Source organism: Opisthocomus hoazin, chromosome 2 (genome assembly GCF_030867145.1).
Source record: "Opisthocomus hoazin isolate bOpiHoa1 chromosome 2, bOpiHoa1.hap1, whole genome shotgun sequence".
Lineage (NCBI taxonomy): Eukaryota > Metazoa > Chordata > Aves > Opisthocomiformes > Opisthocomidae > Opisthocomus > Opisthocomus hoazin.
Genome location: NC_134415.1, coordinates 15,463,462 through 15,478,048, shown reverse-complemented (window position 1 = coordinate 15,478,048; position 14,587 = coordinate 15,463,462). Strand labels below are relative to the sequence as shown.

Sequence of the window (14,587 nt, the reverse complement as noted above, 5' to 3'; positions counted from 1 at the left end):
TTTGAAGTACCTCTGTCTCCTTCTCTCTGTATCTGTCTGCCTCCTGTGTTCTTTATAGCTTTGACAGAATATTTGTTGGTGTGGTTATTGTGATTTTTATGGACAGGTTGTCTAGTTTATTTATGTAATTAAATAAAATGAGTAGGAGCTATTCTGTGCTGTAATATAATTCAGATGATACAAAATGTTATGCTTCAAAGACACAAAAGCTGTAACGTTAATTAAAATACACGCCCTCATAAAAACACAGTTCAGGAGAGACTGGTATTTGACAAGTCACATGGACTAGCTTTTGCATCAGTTTTTCATCTGTGAGTACTGCTCGCTGTTTCCGGTTGTTGTTATCTAACAGCTTTAAGAGGTGGATGTGATCACTTATTCTGAGGAATGCCAACAGTTTGCTGAGATATACAGATATTTAAAACCAGAATTAAGTGCCATGTATATAATATAAACATTGCATAATTTTTGAGGCTTAACTTAATCTCAGTTATCTTTACATTGAAAAGAGTTCAATAAAACGAAACTCAATTTACAACTGAAGGATTCAGAAGTCTGACTCACAGACCTTTAGAAAGAAGTGTGGATTTTGAGACAGTAATCTAAGTTGCTTGCTGTCACTGTTTATTATTTTTCCTGCCAAATTTTCAGGAAGACATGATGCAGAAGAGAAAGCAAATACAATTCTGCTATTTCTAATACATAACCTCTCTTTTCCTCTAAAGGACAAAGAATTGAGAAAAACGTGTCTTTCTGAAGTTAAGAACCTGCAACACTTACAAAGAAATTTAGAAAAGTTGATTTATGATGTTATGAAGATTCTTTTTAATTATTGCTCTTTTCAGGTGTTAGTATACAGTTTCTATGTTCCCCACGACCTGAAGAACCTGTTGAGCATGTTACATCTTGTTTACAAGCACTTCATACTTTATTGGATTCCCCTTGTGCTAGGATCCATATTGCAGAGGATCAGGTACTGTATGAGCATGTTGTAACAATCAGCTTTTTCTAGGTCTTGGTCTTTTATCTGTAATGATTACAAAAGGTGCAATTATTTTTGCATGAGAAAAGTATTGCTCATCATAAGCAAGTGACATAACAATTAGGACTTGTTAAGTCCTAATTAATTTTTTTTTTAATATGTATTTTGTTTTATTGTAGCTCCTTGGTGTTGAACTCTTGAGCGTGCTTCACCGACTCCTCCTGACCTGGGATCCTCCTTCAGTCCAGCTACTGGTTACAGGCGTTGTCCAGCAGATAGTAAGAGCAGCTCAAGATTATTTGCAAGAAAAAAGGAACACCCTAAGTAAGATTTTGAAAACACAGATTGCTATGCAAAGTAAATAAGCAACAGGTTTTTGTATTGGGAAAGGAATTCACATACACTGGAATATGGTTAAAGTGAGGAGAAAAATGCTGTGTTTTTCACAGATGCTTTTGATGTATTCATAATCTTACCTGCTGATTTCTTAACTCTATTAAGATGTAGTTTTTCTTCCTCTGATCATTCTAGCGATTATTCTTTTAATGTCATGGTTTTCATTCATTTTTCTGGAATATGAATAATGAGAATTATACCCAGCACACCACTCAAGGTCCTACTAAAACCTTGCTCGGTTTCATTAATGTTTCTCTGTCGACTGCCTCCTAGCACTTCATTTACCTGTTTTTATGAAGTTTAATGGTTCAGCCCCCAATGCAGGGTCTTGTGGTGCGTCCCTGGCACAACTTGCATTGACGAGGTAACTGAACTGCTGCTGCAACCAGTGTGAGAATCTGCCTGCCCAGGAGATCTTGCCAGGAAGTGGAGCAGACTTGCGTCTGGGTTCTTACTTCACTGACATTCAGGGCGTGTCAGCAACCAGGAGCTCTGGGAACAGGGTGTGCAAACAGGAGCATGGCAGTTGGCATGGAAAGGCAGGCTCATGCAGCCCAGATGTGCTGCTCAAGACTGTACAAGACTGCTTGAGTCAGCATAACGATGGCAGTGACATACAGCAGTCTGCTGACTGAGGAATGATCAGCTCTGGCACATCAGAGGTCTAATGACCTGGCTTGAAATTCGGATGGAAGTCTGTTGTGGTTTAGCCCTGTGACATGGTGTTGGATACATGGTTTGTTTGGCCAGTTTGTGTCAGCCTTCCTGGCTGTGTCCCTTCCTGGCTTCTTGTGAAAATTAACCCTACCCCAGCCGAACTCAGGACAAAGTCCTGATGTGACTGTCCCCCAGGTGCTTGTCTGTGCAGCCAGGGCTGGAGGTGACATTGCTCTCACCTGTGAAATGTGAAATGCACGTGAAGATGAGCAGACTGTGTAGTATCAGGAAAGGCAAATGGGAGGACGATGTGTTCTTCACAGAGATCCTGCAGGTGCAGGAGCCCAAGCCCCATGTGTCACGGAAGGACGGACAGGCATAGGCTATGCTGGAATGTGGCCCTGGAGGATGGGACTCCCACGAAGGTGGAGGCTGCAAGGTTGTGACTTTCAGCAACAAAAGGCTTTATCTCCAGGCATCCAGCTGGAGGACACTATAGGGATCTGGTAAGAGGAGAAGAGGAATAAGCTCTCCGGGTAGGTATCTGGGCCAGCTGTGCCTCTGACAGGTCAGAACTGATAACACTAAGAGGAAGTGAAGGGTGACACCAGTCAGGAACTCTCTTCTTCTTTGACTGCCCAATCAAGAAGAGCAGGTGAGTGAAGCCATATTAAACCAACCGGAAGAAGCCTTCCAATCACAAGCTATGGGAGTCTCACGAAAGACTTTTACCATCCAGACATGCTGGAAGGGCAGTGCTGCAGGATGGTAACAATCTGAAGCTTTCAGAAGTGTATGAGGCGCAGGTTTTTTTCAGTGCAGATGCTGGAAAGTCCAAATAAGGGAGGTGCTCAGTGGATTTGCTCCTCACTGGTACAGAAGAAATGGTTATGAAGGTTAATGGTAGCTGTGGCTGTAGCAGCCATGAGATAGTGGGGTTCATGATCCTGAGGGAAATGAAGAAAGCAAGTAGCAGAGCAAGAGCTTTGACCTGACTTGGCAGACTTGGGTTTGTGCGGGGAACTTGCAGACAAGATCTTGTGGTAAGCTTCCCAGAAGTGCAAGGGAAAAGGAGATACTTCATCTTCAGTGACAAAAAATAGCTCATCCAAAAGTGCAGGATGCCAAACAGGCATGGCAGGAGGCTGACTTAGCTGAACGGGTACTTCTGACTGAGCTCAAATGTGACAATGAAGGGTATGGATGGTGGAATTGGGGGCACGCTGCCCAGGAAGACTACTGAAGACATCTGCTCAGGTATGGAAGAGTGGAATTAGGAAAGCTGTGATTTGGCTGGAGCTGAGACTGGTGATGAATGTCAAGTGTGACAAAAAGGGCTTCTATAGGTGTTGGCAGCAGAAAGACCAAGGAAATTTGGACCTGAATGGATTGGATGATCATAGAATCATAGAGTGCTTTGGGCTGGAAGGGACCTTTAGAAGTCATCTAGCCCAACGCCCCTGCAGTGATCTAGTGACAAAACACATCAGGGGAAAAACTGAGGCACTGTTATCTTCTTTGCTTAGTCCTCCTGTGTCTCTGTGTCCAGTGAGCAAGTCTGGGGAGAGAACTGCTACCTACAGTAGATGAGCATCTGGGTAGTGACCACTTATGTAAAAGCTGGACATACCTGGGACCAGATGGGATGCATCTGAGGGAGCTGGCTGATGACATGCTAAGGCTGCTGCTGTCATCTTTGAAAAGCTGTGGCGCTCAAGAAAACTTCCCAATGAATGGCAAAAAGTAGATGCTATGTCTAACGTTCAATAAGTGAAGACATGCAGGGCGTTCTGTGATTCTGTGTGCCAGTAAGCCTACTGTATGTGCTGAAAGATTTTGGAGTAAATCCCCTTGGAAACCACTTCTGACTACATGAAGCAGAAGAATGTGATTTGATATAGTGAGTGTGGACTTATCAAAGACAAATAATGCCTAGTCAACCTCTGTGATAAACAGAGGCTGGCTTTGGATAAAGGGGGACTGGTGGATATTGTTTACCTTGACTTTTGCAAGGCTTTTGACCCAGTACCCCATAGTATCATTGTCGAATTGGAGAGATGTGGACTGAAAAGTAGGAGAATAACTGGCTGGACTGCTGTGCTTCAGTGGAGTTCGGCGATTCAAGTCTAACTGGCAGCTGGTTGCAACTGGTGTTCCTTAGAGTTCAGTATTGGGTCTGCTACTGTTAAACATTGTCATTAACAACCTGGATGATAGGACAGAATGCATCCTCAGCAGATCAATAACAAATTGTGCAAGTGGTGGATACACTGGAGGGCAGTGCTGCTTTTCAGGGGAATCTCGAGCTGCAGGACTGTGAACCTGCTGAAGTGCAGCAAAGACAAATGCAAAATCCTACATATGGGGTGGAATAATCGTATGCGTTGGTGTAGGCTGAGGGGCTGACAGACTGGATTAGCAGATTGCCAGGTAATGAGCTGAATGTGAGTCTGTGGTGTGCCTATGCAATGCTGAAGACTGTTACTGGGATGCATTAGAAGAGCATGACCAATACATTAAGGGATGATTTTGCTTTCAACTTGAGCTTGTGAAGATGCACATGGAGCAGTGTCTAGTTTTCTTTGCACTTCCCCCTCCATGTGAATAAGAGAGATGTTGACAAACTGAAGGAAGTCCAGTGGAGGTCCAGTAAGCTGCTTAGGGAGGTGAAGTATGTGACATGTGAGGAGAGGCTGAGAGAGTGGAACTTTGTGTGCTCTGCAGAAGAGAGGGTTAATACGGGATAGAATAGCAATCCCCCTTCTTAAAGGGGATTTAAAGAGAAGATCAATCCAAACTCTTCTGAAAGGCATATGGTGGAAGGACATGGGGCAATGGACACAAGCTGTAGCAACAGAAATGCAGATGGGATACAAGGAAAAAAATTGTCACCATGGGAATGATGAAGCAGTAGAACAGGTGCCCAGGGATGCTGTGGCATCTCTGTGCTAGGAGATTAAAAACTAGAGCAGCGCTGAGCAACCTGGTCTAGCTGTCAAGTTGGCCCTGTTTTGAACAGGGGATTGGACTTGGATGACTTATGGAAGTCCCTTTCAACTTAAATTTTTCTGAGATTCTCTGATGAGTTGATACACCTAAATCCTGTTCCTTTATTGAGCTTTAATAAAATTCATTCTTTGTTTATCCTGCTTCTTCTGGTATGACGTTTCAGCTTCTCGTGTTTTGCATAGGCTTTTCATCAGCATATTCTGTTAGTTTATTTCTACTTTATGTAAGAACATCCTTGATAAGAGTATTAGCATGAGTCTGAAGCTACTTTCTGAGGTACTTTTAGTAACCTCTTCCTTTTAACAGAACATCTTCCGGTTCAATCATCCCTTTACCATTTCTTTAAAAATCTCACATTGGATGTACTGTTTCCATCTTTGTCAGGTAAATTAGTTTCCAAGTGGCAACCTGGAAAATAGTTCATTGATATCTGGTTAGGTTAGACCTGCCATGTTTTCTTTTAGCTGAAAGAAGTAAAGTAAAACCCAAAGAATATTCTCTTACCAAGGAAAACTACCATCTTAGTCTGGCACAATATACTGTTGAGAAAAAAACACAACTGTTAGCTCTTGCCCATTTTCCACATGAAAAGAGAGGGGGGATTTTGCTGGGACTTGAGGAACCAGCACAGCTGAAAATGCAAGCTCTGTTCCTTCATATGAATTAATGGAATTGTTTACTGTAGGCACAGTAAGTTGCGTTTTTCAAATCAGTGAATGTGATAACACTAGCAATTATTTAAATTCAAAGGAGCTTCATAAGGGTGGTTCAGGCCAGCTTTGACTTGCTGAATCTCTGTTGCTGTTCACTGGGAGAAGGAAAGTCTGCAGCTGGCCAAGCTGCCATTCAGAAGAGAGACTTTTGGAGCTGAATGCACTGAAATCATGAACTCGGTTGTAGAATCCTACAATGCTTTTCTGTTCTCTTATTTCATAATCAATTTAGGCTGAAATAAGATTTTGTCAGGCTGGAACATTTAATTAATAGCCATTAAATTAAAAAAAATAATCATGCCTATTTATTTGGCTGTCATTGCTGTTAATTTTACAGTCAGTTTTAAAAGAACCAAAATAATTCCTGCATTTTTATTTTCTGTAAGTGTTACGACTATCTTCTCTAGTTCTGGATGGATTTTTAATAAATATTGTTGCAATCACAATACTTCTAAAGCATTTTAAATCCTTTAAGTCATTCTAACTAAAACATTTAGTTTGATATGAGCCCTGTTTTTCATATCTTACTGTTAAAGCAACTTTTTCTTCTTGATTTTTTTACCTTTTTTTTAAAGAGTATTTCATGTAATCTTTGGTGTGGGATCTTTCTTAATTGTCTTCTCAGACATTTCTTTCCTTTTTTCAGATGAAGATGATATTGAGGAAAAAGAAAATCCTCTTGCTTTAGGAGAGGGAGGTGAGAGTGGTGGTCTTGTGCCTGGAAAATCTCTAGTCTTTGCAGCCATGGAATTGCTCATGTTTATCCTAGTACGGCACATGCCCCATCTGAGTTCAAAAGTGTCAGATTCTCCAAGTCACATTGCTGTCAAATCCCACCTCTCTGAGGAAAGTGCTCGTCTTGTGGCTGCCACTGTTACTATACTGTCTGACCTGCCGTCTCTGTGTTCTCCAGCAGGTAAGATGTTGTAACATAATATGTAGGAGTGGTTACTGTGAGGGAAACATAGCGAGCATGTGATGACAAAAGCAAACTGTAAATATATTTCTACAGGATACTTTAAGGATCATCTATTCAGAAGTATATTTAGGTTCTAAAATAAATTAAGAATTTGGGCTTTTTTAGTAAGCAACATAAAGGAATTTATTTGATTTTTAGATTTGCATGTGTGCTGCAGGTTTGCTGAGGAGATGAGCTCTATATCACTATGATTTTATTGTTGGTTTTTTCCTTTCCTTTTGTCATGATTTTGAAACCTTTTGGCCAATTTCAATCATACTGTAAAAGAACATAGACAACTTTGAGATAAGTAAATTCCTGAGAAATTCATGAAAAGCAGCAGCTGGATGAAAAGAGAATCCTACTGAGGGAAAAACAGCACAATTCAGCTGTGGTACACTTGGTTTTGCAGCCGTTGGCTGTCAGTCATCCCAAATGTGACTCTAAACTAAATGGAGCTTTCTTCTGCCCGGGGAGACTGTCACAAAGGATGTGTGTAAACTAGGGTAATTGCACTGAGGAGTTCAAGGGTAAAGGACACAATTGCATAGGAAGCTGTGCTCTTCGAGTTTTGCTTTTCAGAGAACAAATTGTTTAAGAGTTATCTTGTGGATCTCTGGGAAGTTTCGCACACTCATGTAGATAAGACATGTTAGAGGTTGGCCTCTTAATGAGGTGCATGATAAATAACTTATGACTTTGTCCAAATTCTCAGAATGCAACATAGGCTGTCTTCAAACAGACTATTTGTGTCTTACAATTCTTTAAAAAGTAGTAGACTTTGAGCTGATCTGGAGTCCTGCACTGTTTTTATATGATTCCTGGTTCTTTTTCATTTCTCCTTTTTTTTTTTTTGGGGGGGGGGGGGGGAGGTGCAGCTTTCTTGCAGGCCCCCTTCAGGTACTGGAAGGCTGCAGTAAGGTCCCCCGGAGCTTTCTCTTCTCCAGGCTGAACAGCCCCAATCTCTCAGCCTGTCCTCCTAGCAGAGGTGCTCCAGCCCTCGGATCATTTTTGTGGCCCTTCTCTGGAACCCTTCCAACAGGTCCTTGTCTTTCCTGTGCTGAGGGCTCCAGAGCTGGATGCAGCACTCCAGGTGGGGTCTCACCAGAGCAGAGTAGAGGGACAGAATCCCCTCTCTTGCCCTGTTGACCTGTTGTTTTGATGCAGCCCAGGATACGGTTGGCCTCCTGGGCTGCGAATGCACACTGCCGGGTCATACTCAGCTTCTAGTCAACCAACACCCCCAAGTCCTTCTCCTCAGAGAAGATACATACTTCAAAGGACCATAGTGATATGCAGATCCTGTTTTAAGATATTTAACAATCTGGGTGTGTTCAATATGATACATAACATATTGTACCATATGCTCATGTAGGGCAGAACTTTAATATCGAAATTATCATTCCTGAGTTGACAGCAACATTTTAAGTGTTGCCTTGTATGGCTTGTCTTATGAGAAACATCAGTAGCACTGATGAATTAATTTGGTGATAAAATATTGAATGGCACACATCACTTGTTACCTGGATTGCAGTTTATCTTCGTGTCTCCCTTGTTTCCTAGCCATATATATGCATATTAGGAAAGCTAAAGAGGATCTACAACGCCGGTTGGAATTAACTTCAGAAATTCTATTTTGTCTTTTTTTTTTTTTTTTCCAGGATGTATGACGATCTTACCCACTATCCTATTTCTGATTACAAGAGTATTGAAAGAAACAGCAGTAAAATCAGCTGATAATCAGGTCCCACCTCCAGTCAGTGCAGCCCTTCAAGGGATAAAAACTATTGTTACTCTTCCAACAGTCAAGGCTGATGAAACTCAGAAACAATGGACAGGTCTTATCCGCAGCACTCTGGCATCTATCTTGGAATACTCTCAACCTGGTAAGTGGTTTCCAAGTGCAAGAGAGTTCTAGTTAAAGAGAACTGTGTTTTGCTGTAATGAAAAGGCATGTATTGTATCTGCCTATAACTTAACAGGCTTCATGTCTGAGGTTTGGGGATTAAAAGTGCTGATGAATTGCTTGTAAACTTGAAATGGGAGAAAGACCTGATTGCACACAGCGTAACTAAACAGAGTTACTTAATAGGTTGTGTGGAAGACAAGCACAGCATTGGCTTTAAGAAAAGACTGTTACATCTCAGGAGTTCCCATCCCAGATTTGTCTTTGTTGGTCTGTTTTCTTTGACAATACTGATCATAATCTCCTGTTAGAAATTTTTCCTTTGCAACTGATCTTCAGCCCCTCCCCCCCCCCCCCCCCCCCCCCGCCCCGATCCTTTTCGTGGGGTGTTTTTCTGTACTGGTTCAGTCTTTGTTCTTCCATTTTGAATCCCTTTATGACATGATTATTTCATACTTTAGATTTTCCTTACACTGACCTTACCAGTCTTCATAGTTTCAGCTAGTGACTCATTTCTGGAACTTGCACATCTACCTTCTGATACCAGTCAGTCTTTCTGACATCTGCTGAATGTCTCAAGTAAAATCTAAAGGAGTTCCCAGCTGAATTCACTTTACTTCCTGAATTATGCCTCAATTTTTGTGACTACTGGCAACTCTAGGCATGTTGGCAAGGCCTGAGCAAACTATCATTTCCACCGTTCCTTTCCTCTTTCCACAGAATACCTGCTAGCTTAAAGGAAAGGAGGTTTTAGTTGCCAACACAGTGTTTGTAGAGGAACTGATCTCGAAACTGTAGTTGTTCAGTACTGTAGATGGACTGATGCCTTGAATTAAACCTCAAGAAAAATGGCAATCAGTGTATCTTTAGTTTGCTGTCATGATTCATATAGTCTTAATGATGGTGAGTATTAAAGTGGATGAACGTGAAGATGGCAAGGTTCATACTGGAGTAGGATATTCACAATACTGTTACAAGCTTTCAGTGGTGAGAAACAAATCCTACTCCTGCCAAAAAAATCTGTTACCCACCAGCAGGATGTCTACTGTGTCTCTTTAGAGAACTGCAGACTACTTCTCTTGGTTCACATTCATACTTTGCCTTGCCCTTCCAAAGGCAAAAGAGATGTACGGTCTCAGCTGCATAGTTAGCAAAAGAGGGACACAAAGATTTGTCATTTGCATAATGGTAGTTCAGCCAAAAAACATCCCATTACATCCCCAAGGAGACATTTACAGAGACTGAAGAGAGACTTGAATGGAGTTACTCATGTGAGAGATAGGGAGCGAGTAGGTAATTGCAAACAATCCTGAAAATGTCTGAAGGGGAAGGATCAGTAGATTTGTGTTAACCAAATCAAACTTTTAATTTGATTTGTCACATCAGCTCTTGTCTTCTAGCCTTTTGTTACTGTAAATATTTCCTAGTCCCTCTTTCCAGAAGCATTAGTGGCTTTAGGCTTTTTTGCAGACTTCAGAAATCTTTCTTCAGAAAGAGTGTACGTTTTCCTTTTCCTTTCCCATCTTCTGTGGAGTGGGACACATCCCATACACAAGAATCTAAGCAAGGTCTATTGCATATGATTTTGAGTCTCATAATTCCATAAAATTTAAACAAATTTAACTTTTTTTAATTTGTCACTTAAAACGCTTGGAGTAGTTTTTTGAAGTGAGGTTTCACACCATGGCCAAGCAAATCGAGTGACTAGCTGACATCTGTAAAGGGCAGTCATGCTGGTTTTCTTTCTGGTGACTACATATCTGGTGTTTCTTTGTGCCTCTCAAGGAAGAGCAGAACCAATCTGGCCAACAAAACCAGCAGAACAGTTTTTTATATATATAATAATTATATATAAATATTTTTTTCCCTGTTGATGTGAATTCATGAATGAGATCCATGAAGAAAGAGCTTGTGCAAGGAAAAGAAGGATGGCAATGGCAAACAAAGACCATTTGAAAAGCAGGGAAGGTTAAAGTAGGACTGTTCTTACTAGTGACAGGTAGCTGTCAGATCAGCTAGTCTGTTAATGTGAAACCTCATGTTAAGTAAAAGTTGTTGCCGTGCTGGGTATCAGTTTCTTTCTCTGCTGTATCAGCTGAAGAGATTTAAAAAAAAAAAAAAAAGGCAAAGTATATTTTTAATAGGGAAAGGAGCTAAAAAATACAGATCTCTCTTGTTTATGCACTGAAAACAAAAAAATATGACTTGGTCAGAGAGTGTGGGTGATGCTTGTTTCTTGATATTTCAGTTTCAGAAAGCTGGACTAATTTATTCAAACAACTATTAGAATAGAACTGCTCAGCTTTTCGTCAGTCACAGTCAATAATGATTAAGTGATTCTGTAACAAGTAGATGCACATTTGTATGCAGTTGCAAATAATTTCAAATATATTTATTTCCTCTTTGTGAGTTTATCAGTGTTCACTAGCTTTTACTAAATACATTCTAAACGCTTTTTGGAGTAAGCCAACGGCGTGTTTGATTTTGTTTTTCAGAAGCCTCTAAGCCTGTTCTTGATGAAATAAGCATACTTACAGCTATTACTCTCTTCCTTTGGTCAGCAAGCACCGAAATAATTGGAGTGCAGTCTTTACAAAATGGATGTATGAACAGATTTAAAAGTGCATTAAATTCCTGTGATCCTTGGGTAAGATCATGTTATAGGAATGTGAATGATACATAGTGGAGGAAAACTAATTGTGATATATTTACCACATTTCCTGAATGCTTAGTGATGCCTTCGGAGACAGATGCTACTTGTCAAAATAACTAAAATTTTCAACAGACCATTACAGAAACTCTTTAGTGAGCAAAACAACCCAAACTAAGTGCTTCTAGATAATGCGTGTTCATGGCTTTGTGCCAGATTCTTGATTTGCTGCTTTTCAAAAGGAAAAAACCTTTGATAAGTGAAATTTTAGCAAGTTAAAAGGTTGGTTACCAGAGTGGTAACATTTCTGTATTAATGCTGATCTTTTATAATACAAACTAAACTACTTTCTCTGTAGATGAAATTACAGCCCACATTTCTGATGAATTTTACATTTGTTTGTGCAAAATCTGTGCTTATTTTACATGTTCATAAAAAAACTCAGCTTGAGGGCAAAAATGTAATTTTGTGGTCACCATCAGAACATCTACAGATTGTGAATAATCCGTCTCCTGATTTCACTGCTGCCCTTTGGTTTGTCTTTATGGGTTATCTTCTAAATTATTTTCTCACTAAAGAGGGAAACTAGAAGTTTGTAGACTGACTTTGTTCAAGCAGGCTAATGCACCATATAGTTAACCTTAACCGTTCCAGCCATGCATACATCAGTTTGTTTTAGTGGGTAAAGAAATCTGCAGGTGGGAGCTAAAGAGAAAAATCTATAGGGTTTCCACAAGCAAGCACTGCAGAGATTCCTGAGAATAAAAACACGCAAAACATGCTGATGTGTTTAGGGTCACAGTGAGGCATTTAAAATCCTGTTTAGACTGATAATTCTTCTTTGCAGCAGGGCTGGTGTTTTCCAGCATGGACATAAAATTCAGTTGGCTCTAAAGACCTGACTTGGGGTGGGCAGCTACTTAAGATTTTAGTGCGTGAATGGAAATGTCTGTTGTATTAAGCAGAAACTTTTATGTCATGCTCTCTCTCGGCTCCGTATAAACAAATCAACAGTGAGAGAAGTACATCTTTGCCCACCACCCTGCTGGAAAGCTGTCAGTGGACTGGAACTTACCACTATTTTTGTAATTCACAGAGAATGGTTTGACAGCAGTCAGGTTGTGTCCACTCTCCGCACTGATGTGGGGAACATATGTGGCGTAATACTTGTTGTGTGTTCGTTCGGGTTTCTGAAATATAAAACACTCATTGTTGGGGTCAGTAACTAGACACCTGTTTCTAATAAAAGCACTATACTGATTGTACTGTAAGCACTGAACCAGTTATGGAAAAAAACTCCTCTAAGGAAATACCGCTGCGTCATAAGAAATACAGGAGTGTTTTTGAAAGTATTACCACCTGCAGAAGTCTGATAGGTTAGATACTGTGTACAGTAATAACCAGAAGGCTGGTGAGCTCAATTTTGTTTTGCCCCAACAAGGGAGCTTAGTTGAGAGACCCTTGTTTCTCAGTGCTAATGGGTAAGTTTTACAGGAGAGTGTGCCTTACACGCTTAGAAGAAGCCCTGATTTTAACTCACAGGAGCTTTTGTAGACTTCTGTGAATGCAGAATATTCAAGAGATGTATGTTACATACATGGAATAAGAACAGCTTGGATGAAATTCTGCTGTCAGATGCAGTCATAAAACTCTTATCTGAATTACGCATGCATGTAAGAAAACAGACTTTTTTTGAAGGCTAATAATGTTAACAGCTAATAAGGAGTAAAGTTTAAAGAATGTAGAGAGAAAGGGAATTATTTGGAGTGGTATGGAGAGCAAGGAAGAATTTGTTGAAATGAGTCAAAGATGATGCTGAGTAAGGTATTAGGATAAAATGTTCTTCCAGGGAGCTCTGTTAGAAAGTATAGAGATAGTACTAGAAGAAGTGTTATTACTGCAGGCCTTAAAAACTGATTTATAGAGAAAACTTGCAGCTGTATGCTAGTGAATTAACAGTGACCTGAGCTGCATAACTAGTATTTTCTTACTATCAGGCTTTTTATCTATCATTTTTATTCAGTATTTTTATTTATATATCTGTGTTTCCAGTCATCCCCAGATCTCCTCACAGATCATTGTGTTCAATAATACTTCCTCTAGAGTGCTTCTGTTCGGCATGTGCTCAATAACTCATCCTGTTTGGGCCTGAGTACAGTTGGAAAGCGTGTGCAATGTTTTATCCTCCTATTTGTTGTGGGGCTTTACCTTTTCAGAAGTTCTGGGTTATTCATGTGGGATTTTGGAGGAAGATTTTTGTACACCCAAATAAAATGCATTCGTAAGTTCATCTAAACAAGATCATCAGTGAGTCATTTTCCCAAATGTTGACTTCAATAATCCCTACTTTCCAGAGAAAGGTGGGGGGGAGAAAACAGAAGGAAGACAAGGAGAGGGTTCTGGGATCCAGCTCACTGTATGGCTACTCATATACTCCTATGCTACTACCAGCACAAGATGGAGAATGAGAAGGAAGGCAGCCTGCCACTTCTGGCTACAGCCTTGGCTCGTGTTATAGCAATAAGATCACTTTAATCTGCTCTGAGTCATTTTTATGGGCTGTTTTACCCTTCTGAGATTGGAATAGCATTTCATGATTTTGCAGATACATTTACTATAGTGCTAGTTGTTCTGAGACTTAAAGATGCAGTTCTCTGTGGACCTGTGTGACTGACTTTTATGACATTAACTATTCCTTTATTTTCTCTGAGTTCATATTGTTGCTACTGTCTAGTACCTGCATGTTCTTTCTAAAAGCTTTCATTTTATTGAAGACTGCGTTAATATTGTTTTAGCAGATGGCCTGTGTTGCTGCTTTCCTCTTATTCAGTATGTTTCCTTCCCTTTTAGTCTTCCTTTTTTGGTACTGCGTGTATCTCACATACATAGATAACAGAGTTTATTAGAGTTCCAAGTTAACAAATAACTTTCAGGACAATGTATTTATCTTGATTTGATTAGGTTCAAGCCAAGTGTTACCAGCTTCTGCTTTCTGTGTTCCAACACACCAATCGTGCCCTGTCAACTCCATATATTCATTCATTGGCCCCTGTCATGGTTGAGAAGTTGAAAGCTGTGGAAAGGAGCCGCCCGAACAACAGCCTGGAGCTGTTAGCAGTCCAGGAAGGAATTAAAGTCCTTGAAACGTTGGTTGCCCTTGGTGAGGAGCAGAACAGTAAGTATTTAGTTCTTCTAAAGACATGTGTAACACTAAAATAGAATGTTAAGTGTTAGAAATCTTGCAGTTAGGAACTTGATGGCATAGTCACAAATAGAGCAATATGCTTTTGTAATTCCAGTAGTAGAACTTTTGTAT

The 14,587-nt window shown here is 40.3% G+C and overlaps 1 protein-coding gene across 3 annotated transcripts in view; it reads left to right on the top strand.

Moving 5' to 3' along the window:
- The window catches only part of HEATR5B (HEAT repeat containing 5B), a 59,408-nt gene that overhangs the window by 42,414 nt on the left and 2,407 nt on the right, over positions 1 to 14,587 (top strand). For all 3 annotated transcript variants that reach the window (XM_075412697.1, XM_075412698.1, XM_075412699.1), the window contains exons 30-35: positions 846 to 973; positions 1,162 to 1,306; positions 6,404 to 6,673; positions 8,377 to 8,601; positions 11,117 to 11,268; positions 14,233 to 14,446. In XM_075412697.1, coding sequence (XP_075268812.1) covers positions 846 to 973; positions 1,162 to 1,306; positions 6,404 to 6,673; positions 8,377 to 8,601; positions 11,117 to 11,268; positions 14,233 to 14,446 — 1,134 coding nt within the window. The remainder of the gene's footprint in view (positions 1 to 845; positions 974 to 1,161; positions 1,307 to 6,403; positions 6,674 to 8,376; positions 8,602 to 11,116; positions 11,269 to 14,232; positions 14,447 to 14,587) is intronic.